The 25,592-nt window shown below is 46.0% G+C and overlaps 1 protein-coding gene across 1 annotated transcript in view; it reads right to left on the bottom strand.

Moving 5' to 3' along the window:
* The window catches only part of LOC121876345 (Ig-like and fibronectin type-III domain-containing protein 1), a 167,719-nt gene that overhangs the window by 71,179 nt on the left and 70,948 nt on the right, over positions 1-25,592 (bottom strand). Inside the window, 1 exon segment of the mRNA XM_042381416.1 lies at positions 15,229-15,261. Coding sequence (XP_042237350.1) covers positions 15,229-15,261 — 33 coding nt within the window.

The following is a 25,592-nucleotide window of genomic DNA, read 5'->3' as shown; positions in this document are numbered from 1 at the left end:
GTCAACCAATTACATTACTTGTTTTCTAACTGACCAATCACAAGCCAAGGCGAGAGAATGAAGGCGGGGCTAGCTAACATGTGCATAATAAACATAATGGTTCGTTTCCTGGGATCATTTCTGAAAGCTATTTTAGGTCAAGATCGTACAGTAGTTAATATGAGTTCATGTAAAGCAAGATTTGTATTTTTCACTTTTTCCCCACACCATCTAGGTCAACCTCAGTGGAAAATTGGTGTAATTTCTTTCAAATTATCTAAGACATGATGTTTAATCTCCTGTTTTCCGGTCTGAATTGTTGAGAAAGAGTGTGTGTGTGTGTGTGTGTGTGTGTGTGTGTGCAAGTATCACGGCGTTGCACATCACGCTGACAGTTACTACCTGGTGGAGACTACACCCAACAACACCTGATGAAGTTATATCGAAGGTCGTTCAGGCAGTTAACAGGAGGATTACCGTAGTTAGGAGAAGCAAGATGAAACTATGTGAGTGTCCTGCCATTAAACTCCTCTAAGACTAGACTAATGGCTACTGTCAGGTATTAGCTTATTTCTTTCTTAATTTTATATTAAATTCTAGTTTTTAGGCTGGAGCATGTTTGGTCGTGGGGGGGTGGTGAGGGGTGGGCGCTGGGGGGTTCACGAGCCAGAGGTGAGGGGTTAGGGGGTCACGAGCCAGAGGTGGGTGGGGTTGGGGGGTCTACGAGCCAGAGGTGAGTGGGGTTGGGGGTTCACGAGCCAGAGGTGAGGTTGGGGGTCACGAGCCAGAGGTGGGTGGGGTTGGGGGGGTTCACGAGCCAGAGGGGTGAGGGTTAGTTCATGAGCCAGAGGTGAGTGGGTTGGGGCTCCATGAGCCAGAGGTGGAGGTTGGGGCCGATGAGCCAGAGGTGAGGGCGCAATGAGGAGGTGAGTGGGGTTGGGGGTTCACGAGCCAGAGGTGGAGTGGGGTTGGGGGCCTGAGCCAGAGGTGGGTGTGGGGTTGGGGGGTTCATGAGCCAGAGGTGAGTGGGGTTGGGGGTTCATGAGCCAGGAGGGGTAGAGTGGGGTTGGGGGGTTCATGAGCCAGAGGTGAGTGGGCTAGGTTCATGAGCCAGAGGTGAGGTTGGGGGTTCACGAGCTTTAGAGGTGAGTGGTTGGGGGTTCATGAGCCAGAGGTGGTGGGCGAAGTCTGCTGAGCCAGAGGTGAGTGTGTTAGGGGTTCACAGAGCCAGGAGGTGAGGGGTTAGGGGTTCACGAGCCAGAGGTGAGTGGGGTTGGGGGGTTCCATGGAGCCAGGAGGTGAGGTAAGGGGGTTTGCATGTGAGCCAGAGAGGTGAGTGGGGTTGGGGGTTCACGAGCCAGAGGTAGTGGGGCAGGGGGCTCCCATGAGCCAGAGGTGGGTGGGTTAGGGGGTTCACGAGCCAGAGTGTGAGGGGTTAGGGGGGTTCTACGAGCCAGAGATAAGATTGGGTTGTGTGGTCTACGAGCCAGAGTAAGAGTGGGGCTGGGGGGTTCACGAGTCAGAGGTGGGTGGGCTGGGGGGTTCACGAGCCAGAGGTGGGTGGGCTGGGGGGTTCACGACAGAGGTGGGGTGGCTGGGGGTTCCACGAGCCAGAGGTGGGTGGGCTGGGGGGTTCATGAGCCAGGAGGAGGGGTTGGGGGTTCTGGCTGAGCTTCAGAGGCAGAGGGGCTGGGGTTCATGAGCCAGAGGAGGGGTTAGGGGGGCTCCACGAGCCAGAGGAGGGAAGTTAGGGGGTTCACGAGTTTCAGAGGAGGGGTTAGGGGGTCTACGAGCCAGGAGGTGGAGGGCTAGGGGGTCTAATGAGCCAGAGGTGGAGGGGTTAGGGGCTCCATGAGAGCCAGGAGGTGAGGGGTTGGGGGGTTCATGGTTTGAGGTGGGAGGGGTTAGGGGGAAGGTCTACGAGCCAGAGGTGAGTGGGGCGGAGGGTTCACGAGTCAGAGGTGAGGGGTTGGGGGGGTTCGATGAGCCATGAGGTGAGTGGGAGTTAGGGGGTCTACGAGCCAGAGGTGAGTGGGGTTAGGGGGTTCAGCTTATTACAGTGAGTGGGCTGGGGGGTTCATGTTTCAGAAGTGTGAGTGGGGTTGGTTTTATTTTTCATTTGTCCAGACTTTTATATGAGATTTCTGTTCTGGACAAATTGGTGTTGTTCCTGACGTCTGTATTCTCTTAGCACCGTCTTGAGTGTTTCCTGTTGTTAGTTGGTTATTAAGTGAAGGGTCTATTTACTGTGTGTGTGTGTGTGTGTGTGTGTGTGTGTGTGGTGTGTGTGTGTGTGTGTGTGTGTGTGTGTCGGTCATCATTCTACCAAGTCGTCTATTAACTGATTGCTTCATATTTTTTTATTTGTTTTATACATTGTCACAGTAAAAAAAATTATGAAAGAGGAGGTCAGGACATGGGTGAGGAGGTCAGGTCACTAGTGTGGTCAAGTCATGAGTGAGGATGTCAGGTTACGAGTGAGGAGGTCAGGTCACGTGTGAGGAGGTCAGGTCACGAGTGAGGAGGTTAGGTCATGAGTGCAGAGGTCAGGTCACGAATGAGGAGGTCAGGTCATGAGTGCAGAGGTCAGGTCACGAATGAGGAGGTCAGGTCATGAGTGCGGAGGTCAGGTCACGTGTGAGAAGGTCAGGTCACGAGTGCGGAGGTCAGGTAACGAGTGACGAGGTCAGGTTATTAGTGAGGAGGTAACTGAAGCTTGAAAATTATTCGAGAAATAATCAGTAGCGTTATCTGGGTCACACGAAAGACCAGGTCACACCAGGTCAGCAAGGTCACTGAAGAACCAGGTCGCACCAAGGTCAAGGTCGCACACGATTCGGTCAACTATAAACTTTTTGTCTTCCTCTTCTCTAATATTACTGCCGTCCTCAACACTAAACATTTTTTTTAACAATTAACAGCGACACTTAGCCGAACTGCGTAGTGAAACTCTCAATATTCCTCTCGTTACTGTATTCATGTATTCCTAGTGTCTTTTACAATAAGAAAACTGTTACACATTACATAATCTTTCTCACATAGACTAAACCCTTGACTCATCCGTGTGTGTGTGTGTGTGTGTGTGTTAGAAAGGTTAAAGCATATATACAGCCTAGAATAATCTCAATGACTGTTCAAGGTAATAACAGCATAAGTATTAATTCAATCTTGTCGTAACAATACTAACACCAAAACCCTTGAGGCTGTGAGACCATTTGGTGGACATTAGTGCGTCAATGTTCGCTGTAGTGATAACAGTAAAGACGTGAGGCAGTCGTGGGTAAATTAGTTTAGTTAAAAGCAAGAACGTGATAACATGAAAGGTAGTTAGCGACGCCATAAGAACGGGGAATGAGGGTAATTAACAATGGTGGTGAATGTCGTCAAGGCTGGAGAGAAATTTATAGTCGTGCTCAAGATGCACCTGATGGTTGGGATGATGATTATAGCCCAGTGTTTGTTGAGACCGAGTTAGTGCTGGAGAACGAGGTGTTGGTTGTTGTTAGTGGCTTGTTGTGAGTGGCTTGTTGTGAGTGGCTTGTTGTGAGTGGCTTGTTGTGAGTGGCTTGTTGGATTGTTGTTGTTAGTGGCTTGTTGTTAGTGGCTTGTTGTTGTGAGTGGCTGTTGTGAGTGGCTTGTTGTTGTTAGTGGCTTGTTGTGAGTGGCTTGTTGTGGCTTGTTGTTGTTGTGAGTGGCTTGTTGTTGTTAGTGGCTTGTTGTTAGTGGCTTGTTGTTGTTAGTGGCTTGTTGGTGGCTTGTTGTTGAGTGTTTGTTGCTTGTTGTTGTTAGTGGCTTGTTGTGTGGCTTGTTGTTGTTAGTGCTTGTTGTAGTGGCTTGTTGTTGTTAGGGTTTAGTGCTTGCTTGTTGTTGTTAGTTTGTTGTTGAGTGGCTTGTTGTGGTAGAGTAGTTTGTTGTTGTTAGTGTTGTTGTTGAGTGGCTTGTTGGTGTTGTTAGTTTGTTGTAGTGGTTGTTGTTGTGGTGGCTTGTTGTGAGTGGCTTGTTGTTAGTGGCTTGTTGTTGTTAGTGGCTTGTTGTTGGCTTGTTGTTGTTAGTGCTTGTTGTTGTTGGCTTGTTGTGGCTTGTTGTTGTTAGTGGCTTGTTGTTGTTAGTGGCTTGTTGTTGTTAGTGGCTTGTTGTTTGTTGTTGTTAGTGGCTTGTTGTTGTGAGTGGCTTGTTGTTGTTAGTGGCTTGTTGTTGTGTTGTAGTGGCTTGTTGTGTTAGTGGTTGCTTGTTGTTGTTAGTGGTTGTTAGTGGTTGTTGTTAGTTGTTTGTTGTTTTGTTAGTGGTTGTGTTGTTGTTAGTTTGTTGTTGTTAGTGACTTGTTGTTGTTAGTGGCTTGTTGTTGTTAGTGGCTTGTTGTAGTGGCTTGTTGTTGTTAGTGGTTGTTGTTGTTGTTGCTTGTTGTTGTTAGTGGTTTGTTGTTGTTAGTAGTGGCTTGTTGTTGTTAGTTGTTGCTTGTTGTTGTTAGTGGCTTGTTGTTGTGGCTTGTTGTTGTTAGTGGTTGTTGTTAGTGGCTTGTTGTTGTTAGTGGTTTTGTTGTTGTTAGTGGCTTGTTGTTGTTAGTGGCTTGTTGTTGTTAGTGGCTTGTTGTTGGTGGCTTGTTGTTGTTAGTGGCTTGTTGTTGTTAGTGGCTTGTTGTTGTTAGTAGCTTGTTGTTGTTAGTGCTTGTTGTTGTTGTTGGTGCTTGTTGCTTGTTGTTGTTAGTGGCTTGTTGTTGTTAGTGCTTGTTGTTGTTAGTGGCTTGTTGTTGTTAGTGGCTTGTTGTTAGTGGCTTTGTTGTTTGTTGTTGTTAGTGGCTTGTTGTTGTTGTTAGTTGTTTGTTGTTGTAGCTCTTGTTGTTAAGTGGCTTGTTAGTGTTGTTGTTGTTGTTGTTAGTGGCTTGTTGTTGTTAGTGACTTGTTGTTGTTGAGTGGCTTGTTGTTGTTAGTGGTTTGTTGTTAGTGCTTGTTATTTGTTAGTTGGTTAGTTGTTAGTGGCTGTTGTAAGTGGTATTACTGTGTAGTAGCTTGTTATTTGTCCGTTAGGGTAGTTGTTGCGGTTTGTTGTTGTTATTATTTGTTGTTGTTAGTGGCTTGTTGTTGTTAGTGGCTTGTTGTTAGTTAGTGGCTTGTTGTTGTAGTGAGTGGCAGCTTGTTGTTGCTTTTGTTGTTGTTAGTGGCTTGTTGTTGTAAGTGGCTTGTTACTGTTAGTGGCTTGTTGTTGTAAGTGGCTTGTTATTGTGTGTTGTTGTTAGTGGTTGTTGTAAGTGGGTTGTTAGTGTTGTTGTTGTTAGTGGCTTGTTGTTGTAAGTGGTTTGTTGTTGTTAGTGGCTTGTTGTTGTAAGTGGCTTTGTTGTTGTAAGTGGCTTGTTACTGTTAGTGGCTTGTTGTTGTAAGTGGCTTGTTGTTGTAAGTGGCTTTTGTTGTAAGTGGCTTTTGTTGTGAGTGGCTTGTTGTTAGTGGCTTGTTACTGTTAGTGGCTTGTTACTGTTAGTGGCTTGTTGTGGCTTGTTGTTGTAGGCGGTTTGTTACTAGGCTTGTTGTTGTAAGTGGCTTGTTGTGCGTTGTTGTAGTGGCTTGTTGTTAGTGGCTTGTTGTTGTTAGTGCTTGTTGTTGTGAGTGGCTTGTTGTTGTTAGTGGCTTTGGTTGTGTAATGCTTGTTGTTGCGTATTTGTTGTTGTGAGTGGCTTGTTGTTGTTAGGGGCTTGTTGTTGTGGGCTGTTATTGTTAGTGGCTTGTTGTTGGTAAGGGTTTGTTGTTAGTACTTGTTGTTAGTACTAATAGGGCGGTTGTTGTGTGGCTTGTTGTTAGTGGCTTGTTGTAAGTGGCTTGTTGTTGTAAGTGGCTTGTTACTGTTAGTGGCTTGTTGTTGTAAGTGGCTTGTTGTTGTAAGTGGCTTTTGTTGTTGCTTTTTGTTGTGAGTGGCTTGTTGTTAGTGGCTTGTTACTGTTAGTTACTGTTAGTGGCTTGTTGTGAGTGGCTTGTTACTGTTAGTGGCTTGTTGTGAGTGGCTTGTTACTGTTAGTGGCTTGTTGTTGTGAGTAGCTTGTGCCATGAGTGGCTTGTTACTGTGGGTGGCTTGTTGTTGTGAGTGGCTTGTTGTGAGTAGCTTGTTGTTGCTGTGAGTGGCCTGTTGTTCCTGTGAGTGGCTCGTTGTTGCTGTGAGTGGCTTGTTGTTGTTGTGAGTGGCTTGTTGTTGTTGTGAGTGGCTTGTTGTTGTTGTGAGTGGCTTGTTGTTGTTGTGAGTGGCTTGTTGTTGCTGTGAGTGGCTTGTTGTTTGCTTGTTGTGAGTGGCTGAGTGGCTTGTTGTTGTTGTGAGTGGCTTGTTGTTGTTGTGAGTGGCTTGTTGTTGTTGTTGTGAGTGACTTGTTGTTCCTGTAAGTGGCTCGTTGTTCCTGTAAGTGGCTCGTTGATGCTGTGAGTAGCTTGTTGTTGTTGTGAGTGGCTTGTTGTTGCTGTGAGTGACTTGTTGTTGTTGTAAGTAGCTTGTTGACGGTATGGTTATTATATTTAATGTGTAAGAGCTTCAACAACTAAGGCTATAATCGCCCACCACCGCTGTAAATATTGTGTGTGTGTGTGTGTGTGTGTGTGTGTTTGTAGATGCTATTGTTGCTGCTCTAATAGTTACAGTATATATAATTCTATGTTGATTAATTATAGACTTCACCTCAATATTGTCATCATGAGTTCAACAGAGTGTATCGACCAACTCACATACCAAAAGATATATTGGGTACCGGAGACATACCAAGGCCTAACACTGTGCAGTCCCCTTCACTAGTGCTTTTACAGGGGCTCATCTTTATTATAAACATTACACAAATCATTTATCTTTGAGGTATTTATGTCATTGTTGTTTTAATTTCATTCCATAGTCTGTTTACTATTGTGAGTTTCCTTCTGTCGAATATAAACAAACAGAGCTGCCACACTGCACAAAACCTGACGACCCCCTGTAAACGCACTAGTGAAGGGGACTGTTCATCACAATCAATAGCTACTCACCTACCAGCCAATAAGCGCGATAGGTTCGACATTCTCTATAACAGTTAATAATATATGTGGGTATACTCGAATAGATGAGTAAACAATGTGCAGGCAGAACCAAATTCGCTCTAGGCCAATGTACAGCTTCACATCTCTCCTCCTCACGACCACACAAAAACAACTCAAGTGTAACCTGACCTTCGTCCCCAGAGGAGGTGTACTGTATGTCCCTGACTAACGCGGTAGTTGTGTGCTCCTAAGGGCAGAGACGGTGCCCATGCAGTTTTGGTACTGATTTTTTGGGGTTTTCAATAAATTTGGACCTTACATACATACATACATACGTACATACATACATACATACATACATACATACATACATACATACATGCATACATTATTCCTCGTAACTCTAGGTTAGCTTAGATTGACCTTAACTAAAGCACAAAAATAACCATCATAAATATCCCCCAAGAAATTTACACTGATAATTTTAACTTGCCAGAACATGTTAAGGCGCCCGCAGGCTGCTGTAACTGTCTACCATGCTCGGGACACTAACACCAATATGGCAGACGTAACATATAAATACAACTTATTAATGGCCTGGCTCTGATGTATATATTTTCCCGTGAATGTATAATATATGAGTTGGTTAATATAAACACATAGGCCGAGTTAATTATAAATATATCATAAACGAAACTTCCTGTCGATTCTGTTGTATGGACGCGGGTGATGGCTGTGGTGGTGTGGTGTGTGGGAGGGGAGGCTACCGAAGAGTTAACAGTACGATGACTTAAACCTTTGATTATGATGACTTTATGGTTACAATGACTTAACCCCTTGAATACAATGACTTAAACTCAATGTACAGTGACCTAAGACTTTGAATAATTTATGTATAAGTACAACTTGAGTACGATGACTTTACCTCTTGAGTATGTTACGACATCTTTACCCTTTCAGTACGATCGCGCACACACACACACACACACACACACACTGAGCTGTCTTGTGGCCATCACCATAAACAACAATGGGACTCTAGTAAATAAAGCCACAGGAAAGAAAGAACTTCCCATCACTTCAGATTATTTGAAGCTTTAAAACGCTCATTCATTCATTCATTGGTTTGTGAAGCCTGTCCGTACTGAATGTAACCAAGGTATACATCTGTCATCACCAGAGTACTGTACACACCAGAGTACTGTACACACCAGAGTACTGTACACACCCAGAAGCTTTTAAAACTATATGATTCATATTTCAGGGACGCTTTTTTTTCCGGTACCAAAAATTGTGGTTTATTGTAATCCTCTAACACAATATTCATTCTCTGTTCAAACGGTAATCCTTGGTAGAGTGATAAATGTAAAGGGAAAATCCTCTCTGTCTTTATGGCATAATATCACGGGAAACTGTGTAAAATAAAAAAATAAAAATCAAGATAGTATTTCAGGATTCCGCGTGGGATTGGAAATATATTGCATGTCGCCTCGGTGTTAACGTGAGTGAGGGCGACAGCGAGGAGGAAGTGGAATATTATTGATAGATCGTCTTGTTCACTTAATTTGTGTTTTTCAAGTGTACATATATTTGTTTTATCTTGTGGCAGATTATTACTACCATATACATAAGAGGTTTCCCTGATATACTGTATAGGGCTTATATTTTTGTTTACATATAATGGAAAACGGTAAGTGGACATCCTCTTCCCAGTGTGGTGGAGACTATGTTAACTTCGTCTGTATTGCTTAATGTTATATTATTATTTATTATCTTACTATGATACACTTCTTTTACACCTTACAGTACACTATACACTCTCCCCTCTCACCCTATGGTCAGGAAGATCAACAAATTTATCTCCATACCAAATAGATTTAGTTTCTGTTGCCATCTAACTCACATAGGCTTGGGTTCGCAATTATTATTTTCTTATATTTACAATGTTTACAAGTCGCTATAACTTACAGAACTTGAGTTATGGCTTCAGAAGTATAGGGTAATGTCAGAACGCCACTTCGTTTTTGATAGTTTATTTACATGCTGAAATACCTAACAAATGAAGCTCGTTTAGTAAGAGTTTATCAGTATTAAGAAAAAACAAAAAACTAACGCTTCAGTCAATTCAATTATTCTCAGCCACTTCACCAGTAACTCACCCATCACTAACTTCATGATCATAAATCTGTAATAGTTCATCCACATAAACCGCATCTATCTTTTAATTCCAGGTAACATTGTCCTTATCCTTTGTTCCGTAGTCACATCTTGTCCTGGGTAATGATTTGTCCCTAATAATCATCCCTTGTAGTCGTCAACCGCTTTTGCCTTCATCCATTCTGATCTCTTTTACATCTATCAGTCGTATCTTATGTTGCTTCCTCCTTATACATAATTTGCTCTAATTTTAACTTTCCCATCCTATTAAATCTATCTTTGTCTGATGTATCACTCGCCTCCCTAACCATGTTAATCCCGTTGACTTCTGAACTTTTATATAATCCTTTTCCCTCAGGTCATGGAGCTAAAATTCTCATCATTGGTAATTATATTATTTGCAGTATTTCTCGAGTCATTCTACCGTCTCCTCCAAATACCCGTAAATCTCTTAAACAAGTATCTAAGTTGTATATCAATCTAGTATTTATTGGGGTGCCGTGGCTATGTGGATACAGCGTTCACCTCCTGGCCTAAGGGTCACTTGTTCGATCTTGGGGAACTACTCAGCTATAAATGATGCCTTAACTTAAATAACTGACGAAGTGAAAGCAGACGAGTGTATACAGTTGTACCGGCCACGCTATCTGTATGGAACCCACATTCAGCGTTTTCTGTTGTGACCTGCAGCAAAAGACCTAAATGAAGGGGGATCTTGGCGATATCTCTCGTCTCATCCTCAAATATATGATACTTGAACTTGTTCCTGTGTCTTCTCTAAGCTATTGAACCGATTCCAGTCTTTTCCTGTTTTCACAATTTAGATATTCGCCAGAAAGAGTCCAGCTCTCCTTCCAGTTCATCTCCCCTAAAGTGTCGCACCGCAGCTCACGCCTTCACGAACAAGCTTCTCAGACACCTCGAACACCCATCTCCTCCCTGACTAGTTCCCCTGTAGGTCAGTTAGCTCGCTTGACTCATGACACGGTCTCCATACTACTGTTACCTATGATTTCTTCCATAGCTCTAGGCAGAAAGGATCACTTAATAAACTTCCACTCTTTAGTTTCTCCGAGTTACTGGGTCTCTTTATTTGCCACGTCTCTGTAATGGTGGACGCAATTATGACGACTTACCTTCCTGTCAGTGTTGGGTTACGTCAGGTCCTAGTTCTCGTTTTTACCTTTGTATTAATATCCTCTTCTTCCTTTCCTCCATCATCATACTCTTCTTCGTTAGTGTATCTCTCACAGGTACTCAAATACACCTCTACTTTACCTTCAATAATATTCACACACAAAACATCATAACACATCACATTTGTAGTAATAATATGACACCAGGAACCACAGTTGAAAATATCCTACACAAACGTTGTCCAACCAGCGTTTTGTTGACATTGATGACGTCAGTGATGAAGTGTTCTGATTGGCTGCATGTCATTCCCGCCCATCGGTTTAATTAAGGAACTGGATAAGGTTAATTGCTTGTGTAATCATTAAACCTGAGCCGTACTGCCATGAATCATAATATATAGAAATAAAACTGAGGTCAGTTGACTCCAAAGGCTTCATCATCCCAGTAATATCACGCCACCTAAATCAAGCGGGATGATTAAACAATGAAAACAAATGAGGTACGCTAGTTAGGGCAACATACAGACAACAGATCAGCAAAGAAGGTAGTACAAAATTGACCTTTAATGACTGTAACCTTATGAGGACGATAGTTTAATGACTGTAACCTTATGAGGACGATGGTTTAATGACTGTAACCTTATGAGGACGATAGTTTAAGGACTGTAACCTTATGAGGACGATGGTTTAATGACTGTAACCTTATGAGGGCGATAGTTTAATGACTGTAACCTTATGAGGACGATAGTTTAATGACTGTAACCTTATGAGGACGATAGTTTAATGACTGTAACCTTATGACGACGATAGTTTAATGACTGTAACCTTATGAGGACGATAGTTTAATGACTGTAACCTTATTAGGACGATAGTTTAATGACTGTAACCTTATGAGGACGATAGTTTAATGACTGTAACCTTATGAGGACGATAGTTTAATGACTGTAACCTTATGAGGACGATAGTTTAATGACTGTAACCTTATGAGGACGATAGTTTAATGACTCTAACCTTATGAGGACGATAGTTTAATGACTCTAACCTTATGAGGACGATAGTTTAATGACTCTAACCTTATGAGGACGATAGTTTAATGACTGTAACCTTATGAGGACGATAGTTTAATGACTGTAACCTTATGAGGACGATAGTTTAATGACTGTAACCTTATGAGGACGATAGTTTAATGACTGTAACCTTATGAGGACGATAGTTTAAAGCTTAACCTTATGAGACGATAGTTTAATGACTGTAACCTTATGAGGACGATAGTTTAATGACTGTAACCTTATGAGGACGATAGTTTAATGACTGTAACCTTATGAGGACGATAGTTTAATGACTGTAACCTTATGAGGACGATAGTTTAATGACTGTAACCTTATGAGGACGATAGTTTAATGACTGTAACCTTATGAGGACGATAGTTTAATGACTGTAACCTTATGAGGACGATAGTTTAATGACTGTAACCTTATGAGGACGATAGTTTAATGACTGTAACCTTATGAGGACGATAGTTTAATGACTGTAACCTTATGAGGACGATAGTTTAATGACTGTAACCTTATGAGGACGATAGTTTAATGACTGTAACCTTATGAGGACGATAGTTTAATGACTGTAACCTTATGAGGACGATAGTTTAATGACTGTAACCTTATGAGGACGATAGTTTAATGACTATAACCTTATGAGGACGATAGTTTAATGACTGTAACCTTATGAGGACGATAGTTTAATGACTGTAACCTTATGAGGACGATAGTTTAATGACTGTAACCTTATGAGGACGATAGTTTAATGACTGTAACCTTATGAGGACGATAGTTTAATGACTGTAACCTTATGAGGACGATAGTTTAATGACTGTAACCTTATGAGGACGATAGTTTAATGACTGTAACCTTATGAGGACGATAGTTTAATGACTGTAACCTTATGAGGACGATAGTTTAATGACTGTAACCTTATGAGGACGATAGTTTAATGACTGTAACCTTATGAGGACGATAGTTTAATGACTGTAACCTTATGAGGACGATAGTTTAATGACTATAACCTTATGAGGACGATAGTTTAATGACTGTAACCTTATGAGGACGATAGTTTAATGACTGTAACCTTATGAGGACGATAGTTTAATGACTGTAACCTTATGAGGACGATAGTTTAATGACTGTAACCTTATGAGGACGAGAGTTTAATGACTGTAACCTTATGAGGACGATAGTTTAATGACTGTAACCTTATGAGGACGATAGTTTAATGACTGTAACCTTATGAGGACGATAGTTAAAGCTTGTAACCTTATGAGGACGATAGTTTAATGACTATAACCTTATGTGGACGATAGTTTAAAGACTCTAACCTTATGAGGACGATAGTTTAATGACTGTAACCTTATGAGGACGATAGTTTAATGACTGTAACCTTATGAGGACGATAGTTTAATGACTGTAACCTTATGAGGACGATAGTTTAATGACTGTAACCTTATGAGGACGATAGTTTAATGACTGTAACCTTATGAGGACGATAGTTTAATGACTATAACCTTATGAGGACGATAGTTTAATGACTGTAACCTTATGAGGACGATAGTTTAACAACCTATGAGGGCAGCGATAGTTTAATGACTGTAACCTTAGGTCGATAGTTTAATGGCTGTAACCCTAATGGGGACGATGGTTTAATGACTGTAACCTTATGACGACGATGGTTTAAGACTGTAACCTTATGAGGACGATAGTTTAATGACTCTTAACCTTATATGAGGACGATAAGTTTAATGACTGTAACCTTATGAGGACGATAGTTTTAATGGCCTAGCAAACATATGAGGACGATAGTTTAATGACTATAACCTTATAGGACGATAGTTTAATGACTGTAACCTTATGAGGGGCGATAGTTTAATGGCTGTAACCTTATGAGGACGATAGTTTAATGACTGTAACCTTATGAGGACGATAGTTTAATGACTCTAACCTTATGAGGACGATAGTTTAATGACTGTAACCTTATGAGGACGATAGTTTAATGACTGTAACCTTATGAGGACGATAGTTTAATGACTCTAACCTTATGAGGACGATAGTTTAATGACTGTAACCTTATGAGGACGATAGTTTAATGACTCTAACCTTATGAGGACGATAGTTTAATGACTGTAACCTTGTGTCTGTCTGTATCTGTCTCTTTCTGGCTGTGTCTATCTGTGTGTGTGTGTGTGTGTGTGTGTGTGTGTGTGTGTGTGTGTGTGTGTGTGTCTGGCTTTTATTGTGGCGTCTTTGTAACTTTTAAGATTTACGTTCTCCTTTGTTGCCGGTTATGAATATTTCCTCCCCACAACTAACACTCAGAAGCACGTGTGAGAAAAACCACGGCCTCTCTCTCTCTCTCTCTCTCTCTCTCTCTCTCTCTCTCTCTCTCTCTCTCTCTCTCTCTCTCTCTCTCTCTCTCTCTCAATACAGGATCGCGACAGTTTTCAATTGCCTTATTATGACACTTTAATAAATTTTTCATGTGTGTGTTTATTACTGTCACAGAGACTTAACTACGGTATAAATATCTCTCGTTACCATGACTCCTATAGCTCAGACCGTGAAGGATTAGCTGTAGAGGTACAGTCCCCTTCACTAGTGCGTTTACAGGGGCTCGTCATATAAACATTCCACAAATCATTACATTGAGATATCTATTTTAATATTGTTTTATTTTCATTCCATATTATGTTTACTATTGCGAGTTTTCTTCTGTTGAATGTAAACAAACACAGCGCTGCCACACTGCACAAAACCTGACGACCCCTTGTAAACGCACCAGTGAAGGGGACGTGTACCAATTAAGACACATTGTCCATCAGCCAACGCGTGTCTTTATGTTCACCTTCGTCACATTTTGTAATGAAGTCGGGCATCAGTTATGGGTCTTGGGTGCTGCAGGTTTAGCGGGGACGCTCCTTATCTCTCTCTCTACTGCTTTGTCACGGGTTCAGATGCTTAGGGTGAGGTGTTACCCAGTGTGATGCTGTACCAAACATGATTTTTTTTTCTCGAGTATTTTAATTTCTTCCTGTACTAACACTGGACAATGAGGGTCTTGACTTATCTCAACCTAACCTAACATAACCTAACTAACACTAACCATATCTACAATTGGTTAGGTTAGGTGAGCGTTACACAGATTCGGGTATGCGTTATTATTGGCTAAAGGATAAAAAAATAAACAATAAATTAACCATCCAGACACACCCAGCCGCGTCAGTTGACAGAAAAAAAACTCTAAAGATGACAGTCTGTAGCCGCTGTCATCTGTACACCCGAGTCTCTACACAGATCTGTTGTATCCAGATTGCAATGCGGACTCCATTAAATACGTAGGTGGTGCTGGTGGTAGAGTGGTACCGCTCTTGCCTTCGCAAGCGAGATGTCACGGGTTCGATTCCCGGGCCGGTGGAAGATGTTTGGACATACTTCCTAGCCCCCATTAGTCCCTGTTCACCTAGCAGTAAAGTAGGTACCTGGTGTAAGTCGAAAGTTGCGAATTCGTATTCAGGGACAAGTTGTTGGAGCTTCCAATATCGTGATGACATAAAACCACTGACTCTTCAGGCTTCTATGCTCTTGACTCCTCAGGCTTCAACGCTCTTAACTCATGAGACATAAGGCAAGCATGAACTTAGCATGCTTCCCTGTTGGGCACTGTAAACGCTTCTGCGCTTCACCTTACACAAGGTTGTAGGGGAGTGCCCAATAAAAAAAAATAAAAAATAAAAAATAAATAAATAAATACGTATTGTGATGAATAGAACTGTGAGGTAAATTTATCTTGAGATGATAGCGGGAGAGGGAGGGTGAGTGGGTTATGAACACGGGGGAAAACAGTGAAAAGGAATAAACATTGAAAATAAGCAATAAACAGTGAAAAGCATAAGGAATAAACATGATAAAATAAGGTTGGAAGGGGAAACTTGCCTGAAATGATGATACTGGAGTTGTAAGGAGGTGCTGAAAGAAAACGGAATGGTTGATCAAGTAGGGGAGACTTAAGCCAACACGTTACACTATAAACACCTCTCTAGATCAACAGAACAGAAACAACCAATGACACACCCACTACATCTTCACTACATCTTAACATTTATATTATGAAGATTAAAAAAATATGGTTAAATGCTATGGTTAAAAGGAATTAAATTGCTACTAAAAACAACGATATTGTCTCTATACACAAACATAAATGACCAAGGAAGCTCATAAGTAATAGGTCATTCAGTTCATCCAGTCAACTTTTCAGAGAATCATTCTCTATCTTTGAAACATTAATCATCCTAAGCACATCCAACATTCAAAGTGTGTGTGTGTGTGTTTGTGTGTGTAACCCAATTAGATAAAACATCTATATATACAAACTAACATGTGGATATATAAACATTGTACGGACATGAATGAAGATATAAAACATGCATAAAGACAAACATGTGAAAATGTAAACAAACTTGTCAACACATCAAGAGAAGTAAACACAATTTAGACATAAGAGAAAATATGTAGAGGGAGCGCAGGGTCAGGACAACTTAAGAGGCCGCTTTACTTGTTAAATAAATCAATCAAATGGAACCTGCGGAATAAGATATTGATAAATAAAGGAAAAATTCACAAGAAAAATTACTTCCTCCCCCAAACATGTAGACACATTTTTCAAAACTAGTTAAAGATTATTTAGATTCATGATGTATGACGTAGCCAAGCGACTGGTGACGTCACATGAGGTATAGCTTTGAAGCCCCGTCTGTGTCGGTTAGTTTTATTATTGTTAAGTTGGTTTTAATTTAACAATAAATATTAACTGTTTTGATGTGAGCGTCGAGAGTGACCACAACTACACCTGGTTCATCCTCAGGAAACTCTTGATTAGTGTTGTTAAACTCGGCCTCGTGAGCCAGCCTACGTGTTGTTGATACAGATACTGGAGTCGTCTGTCTGTCTGTACACGTTTTACATTTTCACTTACTAGATAATAGAGGTTCTGTTTGCTGAAACTTTAAGAATTGTTCCTGAGTTGGTCTCCTGTTGAAATTGTCTCACGTTAATGAATGCCGTCAGAGTGGCTGCCGTCTGGAGTGGCTGCTGTCTGAGTGGCTGCCGTCTGAGTGGCTGCTGTCTGGGTGGCTGCCGTCAAAAGTGGCTGCTGTCACAGGTGGCTGCTGTCACAGGTGGCTGCTGTCACAGGTGGCTGCCGTCTGAGTGGCTGTTGTCAAGGTGGCTGCCGTCACAGGTGGCTGCCGTCACAGGTGGCTGCTGTCACAGGTGGCTGCTGTCTGAGTGGCTGCCTCAAAAGTGGCTGCTGTCAAGGTGGCTGCTGTCATGGGTGGCTGCTGTCTGGTGGCTGCCGTCACAGGTGGCTGTTGTCAAAGGTGTGCCATCACAGGTGGCTGCCGTCTGGGTGGCTGCCGTCTGGGTGGCTGTGTCAAGGTGTGCGTCCAGGTGGCTGCTGTCCCAGGTGGCTGTTGTCAAGGTGGCTGCTGTCATAGGTGGCTGCTGTCACAGGTGGCTGCTGTCAAGGTGGCTGCTGTCACAGGTGGCTGCTGTCACAGGTGGCTGCCATCTGGGTGGCTGCTGTCAAGGTGGCTGCCCGTCATAGGTGGCTGCTGTCACAGGTGGCTGCTGTCAAAGGTGGCTGCTGTCACAGGTGGCTGCTGTCACAGGTGGCTGCCGTCTGAGTGGCTGCTGTCAAGGTGGCTGCTGCTGTCATGGGTGGCTGCTGTCACAGGTGTGTGTCAAAGGTGGCTGCCATCTGGTGGCTGCTCGTCCAGAGTAGCTGCCGTCACAGGTGGCTGTTGTCACAGGTGGCTGCTGTCACAGGTGGCTGCTGCTGTCATGGGCTGTCACAGGTGGCTGCGTCTGGTGGCTGCTGTCAAAGGTGGCTGCATCACAGGTGGCTGCCGTCACAGGTGGCTGCCGTCTGGTGGCTGCGTCTGAGTGGCTGCCGTCAAGGTGGCTGCCGTCACAGGTGGCTGCTGTCCAGGTGGCTGCCGTCATTGGCTGCTGTCACACGTGGCTGCGTCAAGGTGGCTGCTGTCAAGGTGGCTGCCGTCACAGGTGGCTGTGTCTGGGTGGCTGCTGTCAGGTGGCTGCTGTCTGAGTGGCTGCCGTCTGGTGGCTGCTGTCTGGTGGCTGCCGTCAAGGTGGCTGCTGTCATAGGTGGCTGCTGTCACAGGTGGCTGCTGTCTGGTGGCTGCCGTCACAGGTGGCTGTGTCTGGGTGGCTGCTGTCAAGGTGGCTGCCGTCATAGGTGGCTGCTGTCATGGGTGGCTGCTGTCACAGGTGGCTGCCGTCTGGGTGGCTGTTGTCTGAGTGGCTGCTGTCTGGTGGCTGCCGTCTGGTGGCTGCCGTCTGGTGGCTGTTTCCCGTCAAAGTGGCTGCGTCGGTGGCTGCTGTCGGTGGCTGCTGTCTGGTGGCTGCCGTCACAGTTGGCTGCTGTCAGGTGGCTGCCGTCACAGGTGGCTGCCGTCACAGGTGGCTGCCGTCACAGGTGGCTGCTGTCAGCAGGTGGCTGCTGTCACAGGTGGCTGCCGTCACAGGTGGCTGCCGTCACAGGTGGCTGCTCGTCACAGGTGGCTGCCGTCAAAAGTGGCTGCCATCACAGGTGGCTGCCGTCCAGGTGGCTGCTGTCAGGTGGCGCTGTCAAGGTGGCTGCCGTCACAGGTGGCTGCTGTCGCTGGGTGGCTGCTCGTCAAGGTGGCTGCTGTCAAGGTGGCTGCTGTCAAGGTGGCTGCTGTCACAGGTGGCTGCCGTCACAGGTGGCTGCTGTCACAGGTGGCTGCCGTCCAGGTGGCTGCTGTCAGTGGCTGCTGTCGGTGGCTGTCAAGGTGGCTGCTGTCACAGGTGGCTGGTTGTCACAGGTGGCTGCCGTCACAGGTGGCTGCTGTCACAGGTGGCTGCTGTCATGGTGGCTGCTGTCACAGGTGGCTGCTGTCACAGGCTGTGCCACAGGTGGCTGCTGTCAAGGTGGCTGCTGTCACAGGTGGCTGCCGTCACAGGTGGCTGCTGTCACGGTGGCTGCCGCAGGTGGCTGCTGTCACAGGTGGCTCCGTCACAGGTGGCTGCTGTCCAGGTGGCTGCTGTCCAGGTGGCTGCCGTCAAAGGTGGCTGCCGCCACGTGGCTGCTGTCACAGGTGGCTGCTGTCACAGGTGGCTGCTGTCACAGGTGGCTGCTGTCACAGGTGGCTGCCGTCACAGGTGGCTGCTGTCGCAGGTGGCTGCTGTCACAGGTGGCTGCCGTCTGGTGGCTGCTGTCACAGGTGGCTGCAGTCTGGTGGCTGCTGTCACAGGTGCTGCTGTCACAGGTGGCTGCTGTCACAGGTGGCTGCCGTCAGGTGGTGCCAGGTGGCTGCCGTCACAGGTGGCTGCTGTCACAGGTGGTGCTGTCACAGGTGGCTGCTGTCACAGGTGGTTGCTGTCACAGGTGGCTGCTGTCACAGGTGGCTGCTGTCAAAGGTGGCTGCTGTCACAGGGTTGCCGTCACAGGTGGCTGCCGTCACAGGTGGCTGCTGTCACAGGTGGCTGCTGTCACAGGTGGCTGCTGTCAAGGTGGCTGCCGTCACAGGTGGCTGCTCACATGGCTGCCGTCAAAGGTGGCTGCTGTCACGTTACTGTCACAGGTGGCTGCCGTCACAGGTGGCTGCTGTCAAAGGTGGCTGCCGTCACAGGTGGCTGCCGTCACAGGTGGCTGCCGTCAGGTGGCTGCTGTCACACGTGGCTGCCGTCAAAGGTGGGCTACCGTCAAAGGTGGCTGCTGTCACAGGTGGCTGCTGTCGGTGGCTGCCGCGAGGTGGCTGCTGTCATGGGCTGCCGTCACATGGCTGCTGCCCGTCAGGTGGCTGCCGTCAAAGGTGGCTGCCGTCAGGTGGCTGCTGTCACACGTGGCTGCTGTCAAAGGTGGCTGCTGTACAGGTGGCTGCCGTCACAGGTGGCTGCCGTCAAAGGTGGCTGCTGCTGTCACGTGGCTGCCGTCACAGGTGCTGTCACGGCTGCTGTCACAGGTGGCTGCCGTCAAAGGTGGCTGCTGTCACAGGTGGCTGCTGTCAGTGGCTGCTGTCAAAGGTGGCTGCCGTCACAGGTGGCTGCTGCCCAGGTGGCTGCCGTCACAGGTGGCTGCTGTCACAGGTGGCTGCTGCCGCTGGTGGCTGCTGTCAAAGGTGGCTGCTGTCGCAGGTGGCTGTTGTCACAGGTGGCTGCTGGTCAGGGTGGCTGCCGTCAAAGGTGGCTGGTGGCTGCTGTCACAGGTGGCTGCTGTCACAGGTGGCTGCTGTCAGTGGCTGCCGTCAAGGTGGCTGCCGTCGGTGGCTGCTGTCACAGGTGGCTGCCGCTCACAGGTGGCTGCCGTCGCTGTGGCTGCTGTCAAAGGTGGCTGCTGTCACAGGTGGCTGCCGTCGCAGTGGTTGCTGTCATAGGTGGCTGCCGTCGGTGGCTGCCGTCGCTGTGGCTGCTGTCAAAGGTGGCTGCTGTCCAGGTGGCTGCTGTCACATGCCGTCAAGGTGGCTGTCAAGTGGCTGCCGTCGGGCGTCAGGTGGTTGCTGTCAAGGTGGCTGCTCACAGGTGGCTGCTGTCACACGTGGCTGCCGTCACAGGTGGCTGCCGTCAAGGTGCTGCTGTCAAGGTGGCTGCCGTCACAGGTGGCTGCCGTCAAAGGTGGCTGCCGTCTGGTGGCTGCTGTCAAAGGTGGCTGTCACAGGTGGCTGCTGTCACAGGTGGCTGCTGTCACACGTGGCTGCCGTCAAAGGTGGCTGCCGTCATGAGTGGCTGCCGTCAAAGGTGGCTGCTGTCAAGGTGGCTGCTGTCAAAGGTGGCTGCTGTCACAGGTGGCTGCTGTCACGGTGGCTGCTGTCACACGTGGCTGCCGTCACAGGTGGCTGCCGTCAAGGTGGCTGCTGTCAAAGGTGGCTGCTGCCGCAGGTGGCTGCCGTCAAAGTGGCTGCTGTCAAAGGTGGCTGCTGTCGGTGGTTGCTGTCACAGGTGGCTGCTGTCACAGGTGGCTGCTGTCATACGGTGGCTGCGCGTCAGTGGGCTGCCGTCACAGGTGGCTGCCGTCAAAGGTGGCTGCCGTCAAAGGTGGCTGCTGTCAAAGGTGGCTGCTGTCACAGGTGGCTGCTGTCACAGGTGGCTGCTGTCAAATGGCTGCGTCGTGGGCTGCCGTCAGGTGGCTGCCGCCCAGGTGGCTGCCGTCGCGGTGGCTGCTGTCAAAGGTGGCTGCTGTCATGGTGGCTGCCGTCAGGTGGCTGCCGTCACACGTGGCTGCCGTCAAAGGTGGCTGCCGTCAGGGTGGCTGCCGTCACAGGTGGCTGCCGTCAAAGGTGGCTGTCACAGGTGGCTGCTGTCGCGTGGCTGCCCAGGCTGCCGTCACAGGTGGCTGCTGCCACGGTGGCTGCCGTCACAGGTGGCTGCTGAAGTCGCTGTGGCTGCTGTCACAGGTGGCTGCTGCCGCGGCTGCGCGTCACAGGTGGCTGCTGTCAAAGGTGGCTGTCAAAGGTGGCTGCCGTCACAGGTGGCTGCCGTCAAAGGTGGCTGCCGTCACAGGTGGCTGCCGTCAAAGGTGGCTGCCGTCACAGGTGGCTGCTGTCACAGGTGGCTGCCGTCAAAGGTGGCTGCCGTCACAGGTGGCTGCCGTCGGTGGCTGCTGTCACAGGTGGCTGCCGTCAAAGGTGGCTGCCGTCAGGCTGCCGTCACAGGTGGCTGCCGCAGGTGGCTGCCGTCAAAGGTGGCTGCCGTCACAGGTGGCTGCCGTCAAAGGTGGCTGCCGTCACAGGTGGCTGCCGTCAAGGTGGCTGCTGTCACACGTGGCTGCCGTCACAGGTGGCTGCCGTCACAGGTGGCTGCTGTCAAAGGTGGCTGCCGTCACAGGTGGCTGCCGTCAAGGTCTGCCGCAACTGGCTGCGTCGGCTGCCGTCACACGTGGCTGCCGTCCAGTGCTGCGTCACGTGGCTGCCGTCAAAGGTGGCTGCCGTCACACGTGGCTGCGTCACAGGTGGCTGCCGTCACAGGTGGCTGCCGTCACAGGTGGCTGCCGTCAAAGGTGGCTGCCGTCACACGTGGCTGCCGTCTGTGGCTGCCGTCTAAGATGGCTACCACCATTAACGGCAGTAATTATAATGTCACTGGAACAAGATGTCTTCAAAGTCATCCTTCCGGTGTGACAGATAACAAAGTTTAACGACACTGTGTACAGAAGAAGCAAATTTACATGTGATTTATATGTACACATGTTTTTACGTACACACACACACACACACATGGTCAGCCTCACACTTGTTAAAACAAAGACTAAACAGAATCATGGGAACATTGTAACCATTTGGACCGTCAACAACGACACGAATAAACCAGATGAATCAGAGTTGAGTAATATGTTGGCAGATGTTACCACAGTGGCGGCTCTTAATTGATGACTACAGTACAATGCGTCAATAATGAGTCAAGAATGGTGACTTATAGCAACATGCGTCACATTTGAGTCAAGAATTGGTGACTTATAGCAACATGCGTCACCACTGAGTCAAGAATTGGTGAGTTATAGCAACATGCGTCACCACTGAGTCAAGAATGGTGACTTATAGCAACATGCGTCACCACTGAGTCAAGAATGGTGACTTATAGCAACATGCGTCCATTACTGATTCAAAAATTGGTGACTTATAGCAACATGCGTCACCACTGAGTCAAGAATGGTGACTTGAAACAACATGCGTCACCACTGAGTCAGAAATTGGTGAATTATAACATGCGTCACCACTGGATTAAGAATTGGTGAGTTATAGCAACATCACCACTGAGTCAAGAATGGTGAGTTATAGCAACATGCGTCACCACTGAGTCAGAATTGGTGAGTTATAGCAACATGCGTCACCTGAGTCAAGAATAATTGATTCTCATGCGTCACCATTCCCTGAATGAATTTAAATATAGTGGACGAAATTAAGGCATGTTCAGGAAAGAAGGGCATAAGGGAATCACAATTGAGTGAGCAGCCTTTGAGAGAGAGAGTCCACATAATTGAGAAGATTAATTGTTTTTATAAGTGCCCTTCCAGGTAGCCGAGAGACAATTATGTTGAGTTCACACACACACACACACACACACATTCATACACACACAGACACACACACACAGTCTCTCTCTCTCTCTCTCTCTCTCTCTCTCTCTCCTGTGTGAAATTAATCGTTTTTGTCCAGTTTCTCCCCTTCCACCACCCTCTGCCATCGCTGACACCTACCATGACTTTCCTACCACAACACCTACCATACTTTACAACACCTACCATGACTTCTCTACCACAACACCTACCATGACTTCTCTACCACAACACCTACCATGACTTCTCTACCACAACACCTACCATGACTTCTCTACCACAACACCTATCATCATTTCCTCTCGCTTCCTAACCACTTGCCCTGGGTTACTGTTTCTTTTGCCCTAACTAACCTAACCTAACCTAACCTAACCTAACCTAACCTAAGAGGTGTGTGTTTATATATATATGTACTATACTGGAGTTCAAATGGTGACTATGGTTGTTTAGAAAGCGAGTAGTTATATTTTATCGTGAGGAAAGTCGTAAGTCACTCTTGTGTTTCAGTATATCGTGTGAGGAAAGTCGTAAGTCACTCTTGTGTTTCAGTATATCGTGTGAGGAAAGTCGTAAGTCACTCTTGTGTTTCAGTATATCGTGTGAGGAAAGTCGTAAGTCACTCTTGTGTTTCAGTATATCGTGTGAGGAAAGTCCAAGTCACTCTTGTGTTTCAGTATATCGTGTGAGGAAAGTCGTAAGTCACTCTTGTGTTTCAGTATATCGTGTGAGAAGTCGTAAGTCACTCTTGTGTTTCAGTATATCTGAAAGTCACTCTTGTGTTCAGTATATCGTGTGAGAAAGTCGTAAGTCACTCTTGTGTTTCAGTATATCGTAAGGGAAGAATCAGTCACTCTTGTGTTTCAGTAATCGTGTGAGGAAAGTCGTAAGTCACTCTTGTGTTCAGTATATCGTGAGGAGAAGTCATAAGTCACTCTTGTGTTTCAGTATATCGTGTGAGAAAGTCGTAAGTCACTCTTGTGTTTCAGTATATCGTGTGAGGAAAGTCGTAAGTCACTCTTGTGTTTCAGTATATCGTGTGAGGAAAGTCGTAAGTCACTCTTGTGTTTCAGTATATCGTGTGAGGAAAGTCGTAAGTCACTCTTGTGTTTCAGTATATCGTGTGAGGAAAGTCGTAAGTCACTCTTGTGTTTCAGTATATCGTGTGAGGAAAGTCGTAAGTCACTCTTGTGTTTCAGTATATCGTGTGAGGAAAGTCGTAAGTCACTCTTGTGTTTCAGTATATCGTGTGAGGAAAGTCGTAAGTCACTCTTGTGTTTCAGTAAATCGTATTCTCGTTCTTGTTATATTTCATTCAGTCAACTTTAGTGTATATCAGTTAATTTGGAAATGTTGTGTTTTTTTGGGGTGTTTTAATCTCCAGGTAAATTGATTAGATTATGTTTTAAGTTCCGTTTTATCTGTTAAGTGTTGTGTTTTAGGAGGTTTATTGGTGGTGAGAAGTGACACACACACACACACACACACTCACACACACACACACACACACACTTGTAGGTTATGTTAATATTTGTTACATGTTATTTATTTAACTGAAAAAAATATTAATGAAGAAAATGTTGTTGTAAATGTTAAGTTATGAGAATTAGCATTAGTATCATATACCGTCTCTCTCTCTCTCTCTCTCTCTCTCTCTCTCTCTCTCTCTATTAGTAAAATGTCAATATTCATAATTACCAAGAGACTCTTCGGTGACGTGTGTAATTATATCTATATAAAACGTCAAGTAACTTCAGATGCTACGTGATAATAAATTCATTAAGGTGTGATGTTAAGTTTGCTACAATGTTAACTGGTGAACGGTGTAACCCCATAAGCTTAGCAATGGTTCTTCCCGACGATGTCTTGCCGGAGATGGTAAAACATGTCTTGCCGGAGATGGTAAAACATGTCTTGCCGGAGATGGACATGTCTTGCCGGAGATGGTAAACATGTCTTGCCGGAGATGGTAAAACATGTCTTGCCGGAGATGGTAAAACATTGTCTTGCCAGGAGATGGTAAAACATGTCTTGCCGGAGATGGTAAACATGTCTTGCCGGAGATGGTAAATATGTCTTGCCGGAGATGGTAAAACATGTCTTGCCGGAGATGGTAAAACATGTCTTGGAGATGGTAAACATGTCTTGCCGGAGATGGTAAAACATGTCTTGCCGGAGATGGTAAAACATGTCTTGCCGGAGATGGTAAAACATGTCTTGCCGGAGATGTACCTGAACTGTTATTATTAAAACATGTAGATACAAGTGTTGTTCTACTGCCCCGTCAGCCAGAGTCAGTCGGTATTAATATATTAAGGGATCTGTCATACGGCGTGAGGCTCGTTTATTAACTCTAACTAATTGCATTTACGAGGTGAGGCTGTCGAGTGGATACAACGCTCGCCTAATGTCCTAAGGGTCGATGGTTCGCACCTGGGGTAGTGAGTACTGAAAACTGGCTCAGTCTACAGTGGGTTGTGTTTACACTGTCAGACCTATGGAATCCAATATTAAGTGCGCTTACTCTTTCAAGCTCTGTAGTGAGAGATGAGTGCCATGTGAGCTCTGTAGTGAGAGATGAGATAGAGTGAGCACCTTGTGAGCTCTGTAGTGAGAGATGAGTACCATGTGAGCTCTGTAGTGAGAGATGAGATAGAGTGAGCACCTTGTGAGCTCTGTAGTGAGAGATGAGATAGAGTAAGCACCATGTGAGCTCTGTAGTGAGAGATGAGATAGAGTGAGCACCTTGTGAGCTCTGTAGTGAGAGATGAGATAGAGTGAGCATCTTGTGAGCCCTGTAGTGAGAGATGAGATAGAGTGAGCATCTTGTGAGCTCCTCGGGGAGACAGACCCACAACACTGTTCCTCATTACCAGAACATTTGATGGTTATTACACAACTTTAACCATAACACATCCGGCCAACGTCATAATGAACACAGAATTAAAACTTGTGTTCCGACTTCAGCACATCCCGGCTCCCAGGATCTCTGTAGTGTAGTGTTGTTCAGCTGGGAGTGACTCTTGAGCTTCACTTATTGTTGATGGTGGAAGACACGAGTTAAGACATGTCATTACAATACTAAACATTACTCACCGAATACATGTTAATTATCTTCTCATCGTGTACTGTTTTAACACACACACACACACACACACACACACACACACACACACACACACACACACACACACACACACACACACACCAA

The sequence above is a fragment of the Homarus americanus genome, unplaced genomic scaffold, assembly GCF_018991925.1.
Source record: "Homarus americanus isolate GMGI-L3 unplaced genomic scaffold, GMGI_Hamer_2.0 scaffold34921, whole genome shotgun sequence".
Classification (NCBI taxonomy): domain Eukaryota; kingdom Metazoa; phylum Arthropoda; class Malacostraca; order Decapoda; family Nephropidae; genus Homarus; species Homarus americanus.
This window is presented reverse-complemented; position numbering and strand designations above follow the sequence as displayed.